A 21,975-nucleotide genomic window follows, 5' to 3' on the forward strand; every position below is an offset into this window, starting at 1 on the left:
CAGCCGGGCGGGCAACCTGGCAATCGGTTTAGTCGAGCGAGCGCTTTATTTTCTTATCGTCGCTCCTGTTTTGCTTGGTCCTCGTCGGCGGCGCCGACCAAGGAGCGGGCGTCGTCAACTGGGCGACCTTGCGCGGGCCGGGATCAGCTGAGCGGCGCGCTCAGTAAGTAGCAGGCGAGCACCACGTGGTTGGAAAACTGGAATGCACCCTCGCAGGGCGCTGCAGCAGCTGCGGCTGCCTGGCGCGGGCACTGCTCTCTTTTCCTCGCCCTCCTCTTGCAAGCCGCGCGGGTCCTGAGGGTTCCTCCGGCGCCCCAGTCCCGAGCCCGGGGCGGCCTGTGCAGGCGCAACAGCAACGTCACCTCTCTTCCGATCCGCGCAGACACGCCTTCTACCGCCACCGAGACGTCGCCCACCTGGCAGGCCAAGAGACTGCGCGAACAACTTGGTCGAGCAGCGCCCTTGACAGACCCTTTGCTACCCAGTCCTCGTCACAATTCACGCCACAACAAAAGTGCTCGTGTCGCCCCTCTCAACCGAAGTACCTCTCCTCCGGCACGAAGTTCTCCCCTGGAACAGCCGTCAACAGGCACCCCTTTCAAGATCGCGTGTCAGTTCTGGCTGTGAAGGAGCTCCTCCTGACACATCCGTCCCCTGTTTGTCTCTAGCCCTGACGGCAGAAGACACTCGTCAACGTGCTGACCCTTCCTGTCCTGGTGACGTAACTGATCTTCTCTACCGGAGTTGACGAGCCCCACGGACGTGCCTTTGCTTCGGGCGTCGTGCGACGGCGCCGCAATGGGAGCCAAGCCCTGAGAAAGTCGTCCTTGCGCCGCTGTGCTTCCGTGGCCGAGATGCAGCTTCGCCCAGTACAGGTGACCTTGCTACCGACCCATTGTGCCGCCAACCGCGCTGAATGCCTCGGAAATAGAGTGCTTCCATTAAATGCCTTAGTTGGTTGACATTCCGCCGAGCGTAATGCCTGCCCTCCGCTGATTTGCGCTCTAAGCAAACTTGTTTCGCTCAGTTTTCCCAGTTACGACACCGCGTCCACAGGAGGCAGTTGAAAAGGCAGGCCCCGAGCCCGGGGAAATGGTTTAGAGGGTTTAAGCGAGAGCAAGCGGGTAAGAGGGGAAAAGTGGCGGCGGTCGCACTCACAAGGTCCTCCTTAGAGCGGACCGCTGTGGCCAGCTTCTAGCCTTGAAAACCAGTAGCCAAATCGACGCTTTAGTGCTTTAGAGTACTCGTGTATTAATGCTACATGTGGTGGTTTACGGAGCGTATGGTAATTAATGTACTGGAAAGCGGTCAAGCGTCACTAGTAAATCCACTTCTTTAAGCGGCAGCTTATGACCCTTCCGGCCTTAGTGGCGTTATATACTCGCATTACTTCACAACAGAAGTAGCATAGAATTTATCAACTTTGTACAAACGGCAGTTTCACAAACTTCTAATTTACCCTGTTCAAAGAAATAACAAACTAGGATTCAAAGCGACGCAATCTTAACAGAAGCTGGCCTTTGCGCTTGCTAATGGTTGCACATTCTTGAGGAACAAGCGCGCCTCTCTGGTTCATAATCGGTGAACGCCTGACTTCGCCGGTCTGCGGTAGATACCACGTTGCACTATTAGTTGCTCCTTCGGCCATATGATGTAGCCTGCGAAGAGCTTTTCTGAATGCAGGGAGCATTCGTTGTGCTTTCTAAACGGCTGTGGCCAGTGTAGTGCGAATGTTTTAGCTCCAACTAAAACAGCAAGTAATTTCTTCAAAATCTTTGTGGAGACACTTACTTTATGCAGCCTTGCTTCTTCAACACCCTGTGTCTCGAAGCTAAGGGCCCAGCCTGGTCGTGCGATCTTAACCTAGTGGTTAGAAGGTTACGCGAATGTTCTGTCGTAAGTCACTTGCTTCCAAAAGCGTTTAATTCTCCCGGGACAACGTTCGGGGTCAATCAGTCAGGCAAGCCCACGGACTGATAGTGGCCGATATGTTTGTTTTTGAGGTTTCAAAGAAACATGATTGGGTCATGCAAGGGCAAATTACAGACGCTGTGCATCATAAGACGAGGTGTTAAAGAATCTTCTCCTGTTGGTGCAAAACGGCCGGTTCATGCAGGTGCGATTATAGAATGGACCATGCATATGAAAGGAGCGTCTCACGGGACGTTCCCCATGCCAGAGCCATGTTGCTTGTATTATTGTGCGAGGCATGTCAGAAAAAAATTGGTCACGTGTCTTTTCAGTGGGATGCAAGTGTCGTCGAAAGGTGACTGTCACCCCTGATACGTAAATGGCTCTCCTTTCTTTTCTGCTCACCTCTCATGCACTACTCCTGGCGCCTCGCTCCTACAGCGATAAACACGATGTAGGTTTTCTCAAGTCAATTCAATTTTACCGCGTTCCACTTCTCGCGCGCCATCCACCGGAATCTTTCGTTGCTGTTGGACTTCTGGGAAAACCACCAAATATGGATAATGTTTTCTCTTTTCGCAACAATGTTGGCAGTTATCAACATTGCAACCACATTTAGTAAGTAGCCTGTAACTGTGTTGCCGATATAAACGTCTCGTTCAAGAATTCTTTTAACTTCTGTTTGGGCGGCTGAGTCGTGCGACAGAGAGACAGACATACTGGCAGACCAAACTTTCACTTTTAAGTAGCCCAAGAAAGACTAACGTCTTTAAAATTTTCAACGCTCTCTGTCACTATGCGTCGCACTGCGAACAGACAGAGTGATACAGGTGCCCACACTGGAACTTCGGGACCCACGTGTAGCAGGTGTGGAAAGGGCCTATCCGTAGTCCACATACTAATCACATGCAAGGCACTTGACACAACACGACACAAACATTTCCCTGAATAATACATACGACACATTCCTTTGCACCCATCATACTTTTTAGCCGACGAACGAATGTTTTCTAGTCAACGTGTTTTTAAGTTTTTAGCTGAGGTAAACTTTCTGCACCTCTTGTCATATCACGTGTAATCATCCTGGCCCTATACACCAGCCATCTCCATTGTCTTTTGTTTTGCATCACCTTTACTTTTAGTCACATGTTTTAGTATTTACGGTCTGATCAAAAATCAGTAACTTCTTTTTTGGCGCTCTTTGCCCATAGTCGGCCTTGCGCCAATAAAACCCAACCATCATCATCATCGATACAGGTGCCCAGTATGACAGACTGCACAAGGCGCATGGAGAGAGCTTTCTTCGCAACGCTGGAGAGGTTGCCATGGAGACAGCACGTAGAAGCGCAGCTCACAGTCTGCCTCGACGGGTCTTGTGACTCCCGCCTCCTCTCGCACGGGTTGTACAAAGAAGCACGCAGCCAGTGCTGGCGGCTATAAACGAAGGAAGGGGAATGACGGCTACGAAATTCCCATACTTGTGGGCAAAAAATGGAGCAAAAGGCAGACAATTTCGGAGTAATGCAGATAAATCTATTTGTTACTTTCTTCTTTTATATTCCGGACTGCAAGATATTCCGGACTGCAAGATAGTTTATCGGTGCTTTCCATCGCTCTCCGTGTGGCGCTTCCCCACGCCGCCTTCGTCGGGTATCACGGTTTCTCCCTCAGCGTTCGTTTTATCTACAGCGTTCACTCGGAACCGCAAACCCAAACCCGGGATTAAGAGAAAAAAAAAAAGGCGGCCTAGCGCTGCAATTGCGGAACGGCAATCCTTACGCCCGCTCCAAAGAGACGCACTGCGCGATGCCAAAGCCATATTTCTATCACCCGTATCAGATGTACGGCTCCGCACAGTACTGGCTTCGCTGTTGTTTTCTGATGTCAGGTTCACAAATGGGGCACTCATTACCTGCCAGAGTACTATGGCCTCCGATCGCCTCAGACATTGCGCTCGTGCCCGGTATCGCGCAGGCCTGCGGCGTCTGTGCCGATTAGCCCGTCTAGGCAAACATCAGAAAAACAAACCGGAACTTGGGAGCGGCCATGTTAGTACCGTGCAGCAGCGGCATTGTTTTTGTGCGAAGGATAGCTCCATCTCGCTCATTCTCTTTGCGTGTCTTCGTAAGTTGCGTGTCGGAACAACCTTGGAAAGTTGCGCGTGAAAGCAGACGCTAACTGCAGTATGTGGTTGTTGTTGAACACATTTATTTCACCTTTTTATGCCAATCTAAGTGTGCGAAGTCTGTACCTAGACTGTGTGTATCAGAGGTTTGCGTGTATGCGCCGGTGTTCGATGAGCAACAAAGCGCAATTCAAACGACCCGCCCAATTCATACGAATGCGGCGTGACACATATTTTAGCTGATCAAGTGCACAAAAAAAGGACTTGGTTTACTTCCAAACGTGCTGGGAATGAAAGCTTGCAAATGGCAAGTAAACACGTATTTTTTTGGAAGGCATATTCAACTGAACGAAGTTTCAATATAGCGAAGTAGAACGCCAATTTCAATGGCTGTGTTATATCGAGGTGTAACATCCACGCTGAACTACCGGTAAGCCTCAAGGTTCCGGCCTGTACGTCCTTATGCACAATCAATGACTGCATTCAGTTTTCTGGGTACCAACATAGGCGATTGCCGAGCCCACATGCTGTACACGACACATCTCTCCTAGGTCAACTCCATGCTCCCGTTGGAGAAGCCTTACTTTCATCTCGTTACTTACATATGGGCGGTGGGCTTCACCGCCTGGAGTTAACGTTATGAAACTGGGCTAGTCGATATACCACTCATGTTTGGTTCCCCTGTATTACCGACGACGGTCATCGTGTGAGCAAGCTCAGTGGTTAGTTCCCGACGCGCAGTGGAGAAATCTTCCTTAATCTACACCGAGGGTGCACTGATCGGACATATTAAGTTACCCCCGATTTCCTTTTCAGAGTCAGAGTTCAGGCGCCCGAGCCGAACGTCTGAAAATTTTACGACTGACCCCCAACGACGATCTCCGCGCTGTCGTTGGTGCAGTGTTTCATCTAGGCAGATGTGCCTTATCGCTAACCGTAATGCAATCTGACTCGATAAGACACCGTGATTAGATGCTGCAACTAAAAACTATCTGCCCGGTAGCACGGGAAAGTGGCGTAGCGAACCTCATGCGCCGGCCATCTTGGTTGTTTTTCACATTGTTGCCAGACTTTGCCACAAACTTGGAGTTTTGAATAGAACAAGAAGGATAATTTTCTGGGATAGATTTACAGACGTCATCACTGAATGAGAGTTCAAAGAAAAAAGGTGTGGCCGTCTCAGGGATAACAATAAAACACGTAAGTAAAACGATGTCCTCCTGAAATCTAATGCTGAAATACATTGTTATGGATTTGTGTATGGCACCGAAACATGGTGAAGAAGGCGCTGCTCAATTTACGGAGGACAGTCTCTCCGTGGGCACATTCCACTTCGCTGAAACAAAAGAATCCGTGCGGTGTATAGCCTCAACGAAGAAGGAGAAAAAGAGGTCACTCGGTAGCGGACTTACTCCAGCTGTGTCTGGTATTTTGCCTCTCAGCTGCTGTCACTGTGCTGTACTAACAGATTCTGTTTTTGTAAATAGTGTAAATTGCCCGCCAACTTCCACGTGACATAATGACAAAAGCGACAGCAACACTCCGACCAATACTTACACGACAAAATTTTCAAGGCAACACTAGAATTTTTGCTGACAAATGCTATGCATTACAGGTAGTTCAAAGAATTGAAAAAAATCAGCGAAGTCATGCTGACATAGTCGTACATTTACCCTAATATACCAGCTTGTTTCATAACCTAGTCCTTGTAGTCAAATTCATTTGGGAGCGCTGTACGCTGAATTGGTTATACAAATTTCTCGGCTCTTATTAGCTGCGGAGTACCTTAGGACCGTACAATATTGTCCGTCGGCGTCCGTGCGCATAGCATTTTATAATCGCAAAAAAGGACACAGGCACCGGAAGGATTGGAGCTTGTGTCTGGTAGACCAGGCAGAGTTAGTGCCAGTTGTCTTACCCATTGGGCTACGTCCGTGAGTTAGCACCTGAGAGTCAAACGGCTTACTCCATCGCCTGTAACGGTGCGGCGTACCTTAGGACCTCCCAATGTCCGTCCGCGTCCATCCGTGCGCACACCACCATCAAGCGAAAATCAAGCGAAATTCGATTTGAGCCGTGAGTTGCGGTTTCATTTAGGGAATAATCAAGGTGCAACTCAGGGCTCAAATCGAATGACGGTCGGGGCGCAAATCGGATGTCACTCGGGGCGCAACTTGGATGTCATTTCGAGTCCCCGTATACTCCACACCCTCGCCATCATCCATGGAGTGGAGATGCTGCCATTTTTTCTTGTGCCTAATCCAGGAAAGTAGCTCACTCGTAACGTTTCTACAGTTTCAAAGTTTCAACAGCCCGACCGTGCGGTCGCGGTGTCAAAACTTTTTTTTTCTTTGAGCCCCGAGAAGTCGAAGCCTGCGCTCCTGTTAGTGCATAACTTCATCCGGCACTGGGGCCAGAGCTGATACATATTTACAACGTTTGGAAGGAGGTAGCCAGCTGACACAACGCTGAACAATTTATGCGGGAACCAAGACAGCTAAGTTGAGCAACATAAAAAAATGAGAATTAAGAAAACGCAATTTAAAAAAAAAAAAGGCCGATGACCTTTCCTCGAGGATGTCGTCGAGCGCACGAAATGCGAAAATTAGGCTTTCAAGGGATGTAGCTAGTAAGCAAGCAAACGGGTACGTATTTTTAGTGCGGTACAAGACGTAGATTTGATCTATTCTTGGGAGATCCCAAGCGTACTTGGGTCCATCTGTGCGTGTATGATGGGTTGGTATGCGTCTGGAGTCGTTTTATTTTCATGACACCCACTCACCCTTCAGATTTATCTTGCAAAGCAATCGTCCTTGACGTTTCAGACCAATCCTGAGGCACTACGAGCCAAGGCGAATGCCACATTTTAAACACGTCGAACCAAGCAGCTCAACAAACAGCTTTGCTCGATGAGCAGCGTCACACTGAAGCTATACATGGATTGCCGACCCCCACTGTAATGGTGCTCTGTAACCAGGACAGGAAATAACAATTGCTGCAAGTGTTGGAAACTTTTACGCAGTTTTGTTGTGCGAAGGCTCATGTCCCAACGATCTTCGTTTTGTGTAACTTGCGGAACCTTTAACAATGCGACGACTGGTCCTTTGCCGAAATAGTGACCGTGATTGACCAACTTCCACATTCGGACACCTAGCTCTGATGGATTTCCAGGTAAACTTTGTCATTTCTGTGTCCAGGTTCGCTTCCAATCGTTTCGCGTTGTTTTGATATAAACTCCTCCCCCTGGCCATCGATACCGTCGAATATGCACTGTTCGAACAGCCGTTCAGTTCTGCTGAGCTTGCGTTGCTAGAAGTAGACCTTTGAAAAGCGTTTCATTTGCCATCTATTTATGTTTCCATTGATGGGGCATGTTAACGTCAGCTTAGTCGGGTGCCAGGCGTGCATCTCTGTTATAATTAATTATTTCACAGAGGGTTGTAAATGGTTCGCTCCCCAAGCTGGTGTTTAAGCTAATAAAGACTGTTCCTTATCTCTTTTATTTTCGTCCTTTTTAGTTAGGATCTGAACGTTTGAAGTTCCTTCAGTGTGATAGCATCCATGGTTCAACTAACTCGGGTACACTGAACCAAAAGTGCTAGCGCGCAGTTAGTAACGCCTGTTTATGTCGGCACAAGTGTTAACAACGTAATGTTGGCTGACGAGTCCAGGGTAGTCTCTGGTGCGAATGTAGACTTTTCGAGGAGCTTCTGGCTTTGCTTTAGCTCATGCTGAACCGATGGGCTTGCACGAGATGTTTTTCTACTTTGACGCCGTGTTGGGCCCCTGCAGACGCAGTAAGCGTTATTGACCGGAGCGGATGATGACTTTTAGCGTAGCAAACGCCCACGATTTCATTACGCCGAACTCTCCTGTTTTGCGGCACCAGCATCTGTCTACATGCACACAGAACAACAGCAACGTTTCAATAGCGTTGCCATGGCAACATCGCCACGCTATCGGTCTGCTCCCCTCGAGCTCTCCTCTAGTCAGGTCGTAGGAGGAGTAGTAGTAGTAGTAGAAAACTTTATTATAAAGTCGGGCTATCTAGCTCTCAGAGGGTGGTGCCCTTAGTCCTGGGCCCCATTTGCTGCTGCGATCCGTCTTGCCCGGTCGATCAGTCTGCGCTGGTCGTCCAAGGCTGAGCTGGAAAGAGAGGCTTCCCATCCGGAGGGTGAGGGGCTGAGTATAGGCAATTGGGTTGGGGGTTTGGGGCATTCCCATGTGGAATGGTACAGGTTCGGGTGTCCTCCACAGGATGGGCATCTGTCGGGGTACATGGTAGGGTAGAATTTGTGCCGGAGCGAGAGGCTAGGAGACCGGTGAGTGGCGACCCGCGCCAGTTCTTTCTCCGCTCGCCGACTCAAACTCGGAGCGCCCATAGGCGGTTTCAATTGTAGCCGCCCACCTCTGCGTCGCTGCACGCTTGATCTTTTTCAAGTGACAGGAAGCGAACGAATTCCTGCGCGGTGAATAATAAAATACTATTCATTTTAATTAGGTTCCCAAAATGCTATTACCTCATTTAGGTGAAGCTTACTGGAGATACCTAAAGATTTTCAGAGGCATCTAATGCAAATATGCACAAGCATTTCCAGTAAAAAAATTACACAGTAATTTGGGCCACTATTTGTTTGTTAGTGCGGGGGGTAATCTTATTCTTTTTTATCGTTTTCTATTATGTTCGGTACTAAATCTATGCTAAAAAATTCATTGCCGTTTTCCACAATACAAAAGGATGACTGGCAAAGCTGGGCGCAGTGCAAGGAGTGCGCGAAACAAAGCACATTTGTTTGTAATTTGCGATTCATTCTATAGTTCATTCTATGAACCATAGTTTCATTCTATGGTTCAAATATGGGGTTGTTTTCCCTCCCGTATTTATAGCCCGTGTATTGACAGCAGACGGAAATTTCCCAATATTTTACTTCACTGTGAACAACGCAATCATGAAAATGGATGACACTCGGCGCAATTTTCGAGTCGTTACTCGAAAGTTTCAGAACTTTCTCGAAAAACGCAGAAATGTTTACATAATTTGTTTCTGAATTATTTTAATTAAACGCGAGTTTGAGCCGTTTTCTGTCACCATACTCTACTTTGTATACGGACATATGTTGACAGAAGACGGTTACTCTGTAACGTTTATAGCTTCACCGTGAACTCACTAATTATTACAAAGAAATGAAAGTATGCGTGATGATAGAGTCACCCTAGCGATAAATTTAGTTTGATTTCTTTAAAGATACATATATTAGATTGGGAGCTACAGAGAATAAACTAGAAAGTTGGCTTTGCCGCAAGACGCAGAATTTTTGTCGACGTGACCCTGTCTGCGAACGCAAAAGCTTTCAGATTCTAGCCATAGGCAGTTCCTCTGTAAAAAAACACAAGTATACTCGCTAATTGAGCCCGGCAAATGTGAACAATAGCTCGAATAATGAACACCTATCTCGTTCTTCGTGGCCTAGTTATAACGCTGGTACATGATCGCCGATGTTTAAAAGCGCTGAACGAGACGAGGAACCAAAACATTAAGAATACGCGCAGTGCGCTATGTGGTGTGTATTGCATTGTGTTTATTCTTTATGTTTTGGTCTCTCGTCTGGTGCAGTGCTTTTAAACACCGGCGATCATGTACCAGCTGGCCCAAACTACTACTCCGTTGAGGTACATTTGTGCACACTCAAAATTCGAATGTGGGGTTTAATGCGCCGGAGTTGCGCTCTGGGCTTTGAGTTGCGCCGTAGTTGAGGGCTTCCACCACCTGGGGATCTTTACCGTGCGCCGAAATCTCGACACCGGGGCGTTTTCACTTTCCGTCTCCGTCAGAATATTTGTGCGCACCGCGGAGGTGGGAGCATAGTAATCTTTCAAACGTAGAATTTACTTTTGGTGTAGTTCACGGTCACCACCGACACGCTCTATAGTGCTTCTCTCGCGGGAGTCGCCAAAGTCCCGACCAACAAACCAGTGCGACGCTTCCGGTTTTTACACATCTACAAGGAGAAAAAAATGGAGTTGGTAATCTTAACTCCAATCAGCGCTAATTATTAGGCGTGGGCATGGTGGCGAAGTCGATATACACGCCCTTCAACGCGCAGGAATAATCATTCCTTTACAGCAGAAGCCGTTTGTATGAAAGTAGAAACAACGAGAGTAAAAAAGACTGCTAGTCTCATAAAAATGTGAGAAAGACACGCTCTTATTACTGCAGGCACACGCCGTTGCCAGTAAAAAATCAAGCTTTTATATATACAGTTTTGTATGTCTGCACGGTCTTTGCGAAAAAAAAAAACATGCCGAAAACGACTCAGAAAATGCGGACAACTTTTTATTGGATACGTTCCAGACGCGTAAGTGCTAAGTGCAGCCCACGTACCCGCGTAACGCGTTTTCCTTTAACATCATAGCTCAAAGTGCTATTGCCGTGACGGGGGCGCTTGCTGCGCAGGCAGGTGGAGCGAGAGAAATGGTGACGTAAAGGGAAAGCACGCCTTACCTGCCCATTCCCGCTAAGTTAAGACCTCAACTGAAGAAAAGCAACATATGCCTGCTTTCAAGCGGCAGTTTCAGGGCGTTGTCACGAGTTTTGGTTACCTGCTGCCACTTAGTGGCACTCTCTCGCGCAAACTGGGTTACTGGCGTCTCAAACCTCTAACAGTATTGCATAAAGCCGCTTCAGATGCTTTAGTATCTGAAATGCGCAAATCTTTAATTATGTAAATACCCAGATACAGTAGAATCTCGAAAAGCGGAAATTGCTTAAGAAGAATTGCCGCTTAAACAGAACAGTAGCCTGTAAGTTGGTTGGTATTGTGTTGAGATAACTTAAACATAACTTTCGGCAATCGGAACTACAATTTACGCTTCACCGTGGAAACGGAACCGAAAATTGAATTTCTTGTCAGGCCCATTGCCATGAGCCCCAGCTGCTGAAGATCCCGATCCTGAAGATGCAAGGACTCAAACGAAAAAATTGACGCATTTTGTACTGCACAGTGACTAACTGTTGCCAAATAAATTTTGTAAATGCTGTGCCTAAATATCTTATAGTTTGCTTGTTTTCTAAAAAAAACTATCTGCTACATTCACCTTTTAGTGGTTGGAGTTCCATGAAATGCTATTAAGAGTGTGCACGCATATAAATTTGCACTTTTCCGCATCTCTCGCAGTAAACGGAACTCCTGTTTAATGTAACTAATTTTTTCGGTCCCTTGAAGTTCCGTTTATCGGAAGTCTACTGTAATACGTAAACTGAACTTGGCCGATTTTATGCTTTCGCTGGCGTGCAACGCAGCTGCAGTGCTTGCACATAAAAGATGGAGGACGAAAAAGCATGGCCACATATCTGCTCGCGTCGCTGAAAATTTCGTCTATAAACGATGGTCGTCCGCCGCCCCTGCCACGTAGCACTTTCCCCTTTCTCCCCACTCCCACCCCTCACCATCTTCCCCTCGTCTCTCTCCCCTCACGGCGAATGCACAGCAGGTTCGCTTTCAGTTCAATTCCATTTTTACCGCGTTCGCACTACTTGCGCGCTGTCTGTTGGTACAAGACGCTTTTATCTGGCCTTCGACAAAGTTCTTGACGCGTTGTTGTTGTTTTTCATTTGCCGTCGCAACAACCAATCCCACGTGTATTCCTAATCAAAAGAACACTTGTATTTTTCGCTCCCAATGCGCATATTTTTTACTATAGCATGCCTAAGTTTCCTTTGTGCTGAATTATGTCGACATGTATTAGCCGTGACAGCAGTTCACTTGCAGTGAAGCCAACATATACGAGGCCGATATCTTGTCCACGTGGCAACTGGTCCAATCGAGACAGACCAACAGACCGAAACTTTCCTGTTTAGGTATACTTAAAGAAAGGCTATCGTTTTTATAAAAAGGAACTCGAGGGCAGTAGACGTTTTCGCCCTGGCTAATTCCCCTTAAAAAACATGCAGAGGAAGAGCACGACCTTACAACTTGTAGTCTTGTGGTAACGTTTCACGTAAGTTCTATACTACTGTAAGGTTGCGAAACACTTAATCGAACAGTGACGTAAGGAATGCACCAACACTGACGTAAAAAGCCACAGAACGTTTGCATCAGGTGGCCTTGGAAGGCTTCCGAGACATACAATTTGGCAGTTCGTATGCATAACTTTTGATTGGGATATGTATGTCTGTCATGAATATCATGTGCCGCATTCTTTGGCGACCCGCGGGGATAGGCAGCCGTTCTGAGAAACAACTGGACTCCTAATTAGCACACTGCGATGTTCGATCGACACCTCTTACGTGGCTTTTATTTATTAACAGCCGCCTTCCTGGTCAATGATTTTGTCCGTCCTTCATATCCCAATCACACGACACCCGTCGCACCACAAGATATGCACGCCGCGAACAGCACTAAAAAAAGTGACGCGCAGAGCAACAGGAGATGCATGCAAGGCACGATCTGGCGGGGGAAAAACCGCGCGCTTACCTTAGCGGTCACGCAGGCTTGTAGGTCCACACCTTAACACGCCAATCAACCAGCCAATGAGTAAATCCCACAGCCTTGGAAACCAAGGCAATAAAAACTCTGTCAAAGTCATCGGCAGCCCTGCCATCTTGGTGGGCAGCACCTGGAACATTGAACATTAGCTTAAACCACTTTACTTGACTTAAAATCACCTGCTCTCAATGCACGTAAGACGGCTGCAGTCGTCAGAACACAGGTTAAAATGGGAATTTACGTAAATTCCCATGCAAATTAAGCGCGAGGGCAGCAGGTGAACTTTCCTCTGGGTTTTTAACCTCATCGGCAACAGGCTTGAGACCGCCGTAAACACCGCAGGAACGTTCAAGTCAGACCACACAAGTTCAAATGATAGCGGCGTCGTAGACACGGCGTTGCATATTTTAGGGCAGAGATGCTCTTGCTGTCGCCATTCCGATATCACCCATGAGAAAAAAACTGCCGTGGAAAGGAAGTCCAACGTTCTGACGTCAATTATACATGGAACTGCGGCAGAGTCCTGCTTCGGTCGTAAAGATGTAGTGGACCGATTCGACGGTTTGCGAACAGGGGGAATGCTTAGGGCAGTGACTGTGCTACTCTTCTCCTACGGTGTTTTTCGACAGGGCACTAATTACGCGATGTTTTTCTCGGAGAAAAGTTTGGAGGCACGACAAGGGATGCCTTCTGTCGGGCCGCGTGAAATGCGCGGGAGGCCAATGTTTCTCTACTCACTTGACGTGACTGGTGGCGCCAGACTGACATATGCCGTGGACGATGTGCTTTATCATGTGCGAGATCTCAAGCCTTCTGGGTTGGAGCGCGCGGACCGATGTAGCGTCGAAGCCCTAGCGCGGTTTATAGGTGCTCGTAAAGTTTTTATGTGTTCCGAAATGGGTGCGACGACTTTCCTGCCGGATCCGAATGGAGGTGTGTTTCCGTCAGAGGAGCCTCAGTGGTGAAAAACTAGCCGCGGATCTGGTTGCCTCGCTGCGAATGTTGTCGGAAGACGACAGCCTTCTGCCTCCCCAGCCACGTGACACCCCATCCACTTTCCCCATCCCCCTTCGCACGCTCCTCCCGTGACGCATACAACGGTAGTTTGCTCAATTCGGGTCAATTTTCCAGTGTTCGCACAGCTCCTCTGCCATCTGTTGAGACCTTTTCTGTTGCTCTTGGAATAGCTCCAGCCGACGTATTTTGTTGTAGCGTTTGCTTTTATCTCGGTTCTCTTCGACAAAGTTTTTGACGCGCTATTTTTAAAGAAAAGCTACACCATTCTCATCCAGTGGCTTCGCCGCGCATGCGCAAGTTCACCTTCATTTGACCGCAGCTGCGACACACCACTTGCTGCGCATCACGTGACTCGCCAGGCCCGCTTTCAGCGCTGCGCACAACGCCCCGTTTTCAGTCAGAAATAAAACACAGTTATCAGTGTGTTAACAGTACGTAGGAATTCAAGTGATGCGGTCAAACAGAACTGGATGCCCTACTACAATCGCGCGGTCATATTTTGTTGCGGTGGCCTAGGTTGGAGGCAGCAAATAGCACACAGAAGATTCGGTGACGTCATTAGGAAATTGCCCTAAAGTGGCTAGGAGTCGCCACTGCTTTATCTTTTTTATTTAATATCTTTATTATTCTTTTGAAGTTCGAGATATAGTTGGTATTATTGTTATCGGGGCAAACCAGTCACTTAGTGCAACAAACTTATTTCGTCTTCATCGCCCGTTTAAGGGTAGTCCAAGCGGGGCATAGCGGACACGCAAGGGCTGCAGGGATGTCGATAGTGAGCAGCGCCGACGGGGGTAGCCTTTATGCAACATTTAAGAACCGCCCTTGTCTGACTATGTCTTTCACGTTGGCAAGTTGTATGCGTCCAAAGCAGGCCTCAATTATCTGCAATGCTACATCGCATTTTTAGAATACTTTGGAAGCATGTCAAAAGTTCCCTGTAATTTGCGGGTCCCGTAATTGACGGGGACGGAGGATATGCGACATCACACGAAAGTCGTTTGTGGCACGGGGTCCACACCACTGCGTCGTCGATGGCATTGATGATTTCTTCCCGCCAGAGCCAGTCGAGAGCGTGGACTAAAGCTGTCTTTTCTCCCCTTTTTCTCTCGCCCATCAATTCTCTACCATTCACATGTAATTCACGCCAACCTTGGCGCGCAGAGGGGCTCTCGAGGCACTCAGCGCTTATGGGACGATGTATTTACTGAGCAAACGGCAATGATCGATCGCGCCCAATGACCTGACCACCTCATTCAAAATACAGAAACAGGCGCCTGGAGGTCGTACCGTGCACTAACGTACGTCGCCCACACTTTACGCCCAAAGATGTCACTATGTTTCCGCCACCGTCCGGCAGAGAGGGACAGTTACACATGGATAGGAGGTGTGCCGGAAACTGCTCTGCCCCTTTGATTCGGTGCCGGATTGTGTTCCCCGCCATCTTCCAGTTTAATTGCTCTCCACATACCTAAAACATGAATGCATCCATGCATACATGCATGCATACATGAATGCATACATGCATGCATGCATGAATGCATACATACATACATACATACATACATACATACATACATACATACATACATACATACATACATACATACATACATACATACACACATACGTACACACATACATACACACATACATACATACGTACATACATGCATATATACATGTATACAGACACACATACATACATATACAAGCACATACATACGTACATGCATGCATACATGCATACATAGATACATACATACATAGATACATACATACATACATACATGCATGCATACATACATACCCGCATACAAACATACATACATACATACGTACATACATACGTACCTACATGCATGCATACATACATACATACATACGTACATACATGCATATATGCATGTATACAGACACACATACATACATATACAAGCATACATACATATGTACATGCATGCATACATGCATACATAGATACATACATACATACATACGTACATACATACGTACCTACATGCATGCATGCATACATACATACACACATACACACATACATACATACATACATACATACATACATACATACATACGTACATACGTACATACGTACATACATACATACATGCATACATACATACATACATACAGAAAGGAGAGACAGCAGTGAAGAATGTCCACGATGGCACATAGGTGAAGTAGTTGATCGTTTTTTTTCGTCTTAAAGAGTATTTAACAGAGGAGCTGTTTAAACGTCAGTTCCATCCTTGCCTGGCGTTGCTGAAAAGTCGGCCTCAGCAAAGTGGAGAGAAGGAAAAACATTAGACCAATTGTGTGAGGGAAAGAGGCGAGGAAGCAAGGAGCCGACGAACAGTTGTGGAGAGTGCGCGCCTCAAAGTAAAAAAAAACCCTTCCTGAAGTAGGAATCGAACCTCGGGCCCTCGCGTTATAAAACGACTTCTGTCATATTGCGCTGTCATTGCATTCGAGGCGCTCAGCCTTTCCTTTGGGTTTGTAGCGTGGGCGTTGGCTTTTGACTTTGGATGTGTTTAAGTTGACAGATGTTGGGGTGGGGAGGCGTGTGTAGAGGATTGGGTGCCAGTAGTTATGACGCAAGCTCTGACGTTCAGTTGGGAGAGACGGCGTGGGCTCGGCGATCGACCGATAGGATGGGTAGACCTAGAAAAACCAAGTGAAAGCTTGTGAAGGTCAGCAGCTCCGCTGTTTCCTCAGTCATCACAGCTCAATGGCGAGGGTGGTCGGATATTTTTCGAAATGTTTGAAAGAAAGTGAACCAAAAGATCCCGTGCACGGATAGCAAGGGCCCCGGTTCTTGTAGTGTTGTTGCCATCGGTAGCATAAGAGGGTTCACTACACGTCGTAGACGCTGGAGTCATTGCGCAGGGGTTACAAAGAAGGTCCCCTTCACCTCGTGTTGTCAAAGCGGCGCTGGCTGTCACCCTTAAGCGTAAGAAACCATTGAAACCACATAAATACCCAAGAAAGTGGAAGGGCGAGCCACAGCCTTCTGGTAGCATAGTTGGTATGGCATCGGACCGGCATTCCGAATGTCGTACGTGCGAGTCCCACCTGTGAGCATATTCGTCTCTCATCTCATTCTTTAATTTTCTAAACATCATTTTAAGTCGAACAAACGATGAACCGTGGGTTTGTGCGTGTACGCGCGCTCGTGTGGAGGAGGTGCACTTCACACATTCGCGCAAGCACGCACATCCGCCATACCTATTTAAGGGCCCCCATCTGCGAAACGTCGCTCATTTAACAAACGAAACATTATGCTGCACCAATTTGACGGACAGGAAATGCAAAAGCGCGCCCCGTCTAATGCATAAAGATCGGCGTAAGCTAAATGGGGCCTGCAGGCCTTGGCGTCTCGCTCTAGAGACGTTATCTGGCCGCCGTTGCCCGCGGGAGGCCAGCCTTTTTCAACTGGCAGCTGTCCCTCGCGCCCGTACACCGAGCCGCCTGGAAGACGGCCACGGACACGCCGAAACCAGTCGTCGGCTGTACGACGGTCACTGTGTGGCCCACTGGACGCGGAGCCCACTGACCGAGCACACCACGTGCCTTCGCCCTCCTTCAGGTGCAAGCTTGTCAGTGGAAAGAAATAACGCCGCTCTGGCCTTGAATCCGCCGTGTAGCTTCTCTTTCTCTTCGTGTCACTATGCGTAAATGATTTCCCCCTCCTCCCTGTATAATATCGCTAAGATGAATGCGCTTTGTATGAAAGCTCCGACTGAATATCTCAAGGGTTGCCGGGATTTAAAATTCTCTGGTACTTAAGGAAAGAGCGTGCAGAAAATAACATCCTTCAATGAAAGCGAAGTTTTTGTGCCAAGGCAGTCAGCCAGAGAAAAATGAGTTGAAGCAAGAAGCGCTTTATCGAGGGTGTTATGTTCCTATGGTATACTTTGCCTTGGAGTCACTTCTTTTGCTGTTAAAAGCAGCATCTATTGAAGACTTTAGGAGGCTACAGAGAACGGCGAGCGGAGGATACCGATGCTGCTGGTCATATCGGCCTAATAAAATTTCCGATTTAGACGCCCTGTAGACAAGGATGCCATGCTACCGGCCAGTCTAAACTTCGCAGTTTCGTGTTGAGGTCGTGTTGCCATGCCTTCCCACTCCTATTAGCTGGCCTGGGTTTCAGCGCTGCGTACATCATCATCATCATCACAATTATGTACGTATCCACTGCAGGACGAAGGCCTCTCCCAAAGACTTTTAGCCGTCCATATGTCGTGCGATAGCTGAGACCATTCTTTCCACGAACTTTCGCAGTCCATCCCTTGATAGAGTCCTTGGAATATCTAGAACCCGGGCTACTTGATATGTAACAGCTATGTCTCCAGAGCATGCCCTTATAGATTGTCTTAATTTCACATATATGATGGACTGCTAGAAATAGTCCGGAATTCCGGGACTACGGACAAGGAATTACTGACTAAGAAAAACTATATCTGCGTTGTAGGCTCTGTGCATTGAAAGGGCCTGTAGTCAGGAAGGACTACTCCCGAAACACACGTAAATAGTACTCGTCATGTTGGCAAGAAGCACAGGACTTTGTCGTACCCTCTCAAGATGCTGTGTCCAACAAAGCCGTGTACCCTTAAATTTTACAGTACCCGATGTTAGCTCTCGAAGCTCTTTGGCCTGGCCGCCTGTAGTGGGGAAATCAGCAGTACCGTTTGATTCCCTTTGAGATGTGTGGGCTGAAAGCTACAAAGAGGAAGATGACATACGATCCGTATCGGTTTCAGGCGAACCCATTGGCACACGATTCGCTAGAATCAGCTTCATCTGAGTACTTCACCACGATGCGAGTCGAAATAACGAGCAGGGCGTTCAGTGTTTAAATCAGTGTTTAAATTCAATGCTTGCAGGCAGTCGGTTGGGAAACATACTCGCAAACGGTGTACCAGTAAGCCGCGATAGCAGAAAAAGTGGCAGGGCAACACCAGCACGTGCGGGAGGAAAAGCAAGCACAAAAGTTAATGCCGTTCCACTCAACGTGAAAGCTGTCAGAAGTGCGGAGCAGTGATTCTTCATAATGGGTTGTAGCGCCGTTATCCGCTCACTGCTACCACCCTACATGTGCAATTCAAATTTCCCGCCTCCGCAGTGCTCGCGCGCCACCTGCCTGAAACAGCGCCAGCGGGATTTCTGCTCTTGTTGGGCTTGCTTTTTCTCCCGCACGTTCCGGCGTTACACTGTCACTTTTTTCGCTTACTATCGTAAAAACCGACCCAACAAACGTTCCAAACTAAATGAAGCGGGCGCTGCGGGTTGATTACGTATATTTTGCCTCAAATGTACCTGAAGGTTTCTTCGCGCTAAACAACGGGTAGATGTATGACAAGCTCCAGCGGTTCACGAGTTTCGAACGGTTATGAGTATTTAAACCGCTTGTTTTTCGAAACCTCTGCGGAACGCCGTACGACGGGTACGCCAGGATCTACTTGGGTCCGTTATCTCGCTGCGGCGTCTGATTCCGGCAGTTACTTGACATCGAGCGTTACAGGGAGCTACGCTGACAAGGCGAGCCCTAAAGTTCTCTGCACTTAAAATGTGGAGCTGAAGAAAGAACTCAGTTATATATGTATATCTTCCGTTTCCACCTCGACGCAGGCTTCCTGGGCCGCGCTCTTGCTGGTGATCCTGCTGGGCACCGCCTCCACCTCGGACGGCGCGCCGGCGGGCGTTGCGTCTGAGTTGCCGCAGGACTTGCAGCAGCTTCAGCCGCAGTCGGTTCAAGGCTCCACGCGGGCCGTCGTGAGCACCGTGAGCAGCGTGAGCGCCATCACGAGCACCACCGCCGCGTCACGGTCCGGCACCACCCGGTCTCCGGACTCCGCCTCCAAGGGCGACGGTGGAGCCGCGCTCGACGGCTCGGCCTCCTCCACCTTCCATTTGCTGGAAGAGTTCACGGACTACACCGGCGGTCAGAACATCACGGAAGGCGGCGTGAGCAGCAGCAGCTACCGACTCGGCTACACCGTGGACGCCGGAGGGAGCGTGCGCAAGTTCCGCTACGAGGAACGCACCCCGGAGGGTGCCATCGTAGGGGAGTTCGGCTTCCATAAAAACGACGGAGTCATCCGGGGCGTCCGCTACTCGGCCGAGCCGGGTGTGCACCCCAAGGTGCTCTACGAGGCTCTCGTCAAGTTCTTCACCCTCTGAGCCGCTCGCGAACCTGGCAGTGGACGGACCCGCGGCCTGGGGCCACAGGCAGAGCCTTCCGCCTTGGCCGCGTTGCTGCACGTTGCGGCCCTTAGCTGGGAAGTTAGCCGGCATAGGCTGCTAGCACTGCCGTTGGGTTCCGAGCGCAAAGCTGCGGGGGATATGTCGTATTGACGCTTTCGTGCGAGTAGTGGCGGGGACACGTTAGCACCAGATTGGTTCACTCGTGTAGGCATGGGACGTGTCCCGTTCAACCGCACTCAGAGGTATTGAGCAGCCAGTATAGAAATAGAGAGGATGCTCTCGAATTAAAACCAGAGTGGTGAGCCCTGCTAACGACAGGGCTTGCTACACCAAACGCGGCTGACTGTAGTGAGATGAAGGAGGAAAAGACAACACGATATAAAAAACTACAAGAGGAATATCCTAACCAGAAAAAACGAAATAAAAACAGAAATGGCTGGTTCAAAACCAGAATTGAAAGATGTGGAGCAGGTGAACTGACTTTTTTCTCAGACGTGGAACTCGCCGTAACAAGAAACAACAGACTACTTCCTAAAGACGACGCTTTAATCTCCCCTCATTCCTGCGCCATGAAGCACCATTGGCTGCGCCTATCGTTAATATTTGCTTGTGGGCACCGTACGTCAACGAAAAGATCTGGACCCGGCACGCCATTCCCTGGATGAATCCCAGGTGCGCTGCTCAGTAAGGCGAAAAAAAAACATTTCACACACGTCCAGTGTATCTTGATTTTCTACAGTTACATCGGCAATATTGTGCGCGGTGGTTTCTATTGATATCAGTGCAACTAGCCGGACAATGTAAATTAAATAAAATTTTAGTTCGAATCTTCTAACATAGCTCAGGTAACACTGTTCTGTGAAATTTCAGACAATAAAACGCACCATCATCAGCACAACTAATGCAATTCATTTTTCTGACGTATGCTATTTTATGTATAAAAGCGCCATCTCACGTTACTCTCAAACCATCTTGTGCGCCTCTTGCTTCTGGCACGAGGTGCTTCAAATGTCATAACTTTTATAGAATTGGACAGTTGTGCGAAATACCGCAATCATATTCTTTTTTGCAAAAAGATGGTTCCTGAAAAATCCGTGATTTGACCTGAAAACAAACAAAATGGAAGGGACAGAAGCCTGACTATAAAAAGGGACATGCACCCATTTCATCCCGTGGCGCAAGATGACGCGCTGAAAAAGTGTTGCAAGCTCGCCCGCTGTGGTTTCCGTTCAATGTCTTCTATCTTTCCTGTAGTGTACAGCGCTTGCATGTCATCCAACTTCCGCTGTTATCGCGTGCAAGGAAAGCTTGCTCACAACACAACCCGGTCATCCGAATCAAGATGCTTTTTATGGCATCCGATCCTGCCCTAGAAAACTGTTCGTTTTATAAAAGCAGTAGATTTTGTTAAAAAATACTTTTTAAACAAATATTTTAAGCTGCAGCCACAGAAATTTGAACGAATGATAAGGATTTCTGCATACTTCTATTTGCAGAAGTTTCTGCTTACATTGCAGGTTAAGAATGATGCTTCCAACTCTCTGGAACTCCGCAGTAATGTGATGGAGAACACGATGCGATTGACGCTCTTCCTCCGGCACTAACTGTGCTAGAAAACTTTGCAGTACACTTAAGAACTTTCCAGTAATTGATCGTGAAAATTACTCGGTGTGCCGAAAAATGTTAATGGTGGGGCAAGGAGTACATTGCGGCGGCTGTACATAACACATGAGAGGGAGCTAGTGAATAAACTTTGTGCAACAGCGAGAGCGATATCCGGGTGCTCTCATGGTAGGAGGTGTCTCAGTCAAGGGTCACGGAAATGAAAAAAATGCCCCCCCCCCCTGTATTTATAAATGCAACAAATGAGTATACGGTTGGGTACCCTGTTAACCCGAACAGGGATACGCAGCGTAAGAGTAATAGCTTATAAATTACATCAAAGAGGGCTATGAATCAACAGCATTTTACAGCTCGTCGAGATCATGCACCATGCCATCAAAGCACGCAGGACCAAGTAAGTCTGTGCTCGACATGTATGCACTACAGGCATACAAATAATCTTACTGCCACCAGCAGCTATTGAGGAAAGGACACCTGGGCACTATTTAGGCAAAAGGTATGCGTAAAATAAAGTTCATCGGGGAGCGGGTAAATAGAGACACGTGCACTTTGCGTCGGTTTAACTAAAGGTTCTGTTTAATTCAC

General features: G+C 48.0%; 1 protein-coding gene across 2 annotated transcripts; it reads left to right on the forward strand.

Annotated features, from left to right (window-relative positions):
- The first annotated feature begins 65 nt into the window (after positions 1–65).
- Positions 66–20,667, forward strand: LOC144151968 (uncharacterized). 2 transcript variants are annotated; one of them, XM_077683155.1, is made up of 2 exons: positions 66–875; positions 19,192–20,667. In XM_077683155.1, exons 1-2 carry the CDS (start codon positions 855–857, stop codon positions 19,741–19,743), a joined length of 573 nt encoding a protein of 190 aa, XP_077539281.1. In that variant the 5' UTR covers positions 66–854; the 3' UTR covers positions 19,744–20,667. The 2 variants fall into 2 exon arrangements, with proteins under 2 accessions (XP_077539281.1, XP_077539282.1); XM_077683156.1 differs by lacking the exon at positions 66–875 and adding an exon at positions 7,071–7,207.
- The last annotated feature ends 1,308 nt before the right edge of the window (positions 20,668–21,975 follow it).

Source organism: Haemaphysalis longicornis, unplaced genomic scaffold (assembly GCF_048455015.1).
Source record: "Haemaphysalis longicornis isolate Haplotype H1 unplaced genomic scaffold, Haemaphysalis longicornis Haplotype H1 scaffold_9, whole genome shotgun sequence".
NCBI lineage: Eukaryota > Metazoa > Arthropoda > Arachnida > Ixodida > Ixodidae > Haemaphysalis > Haemaphysalis longicornis.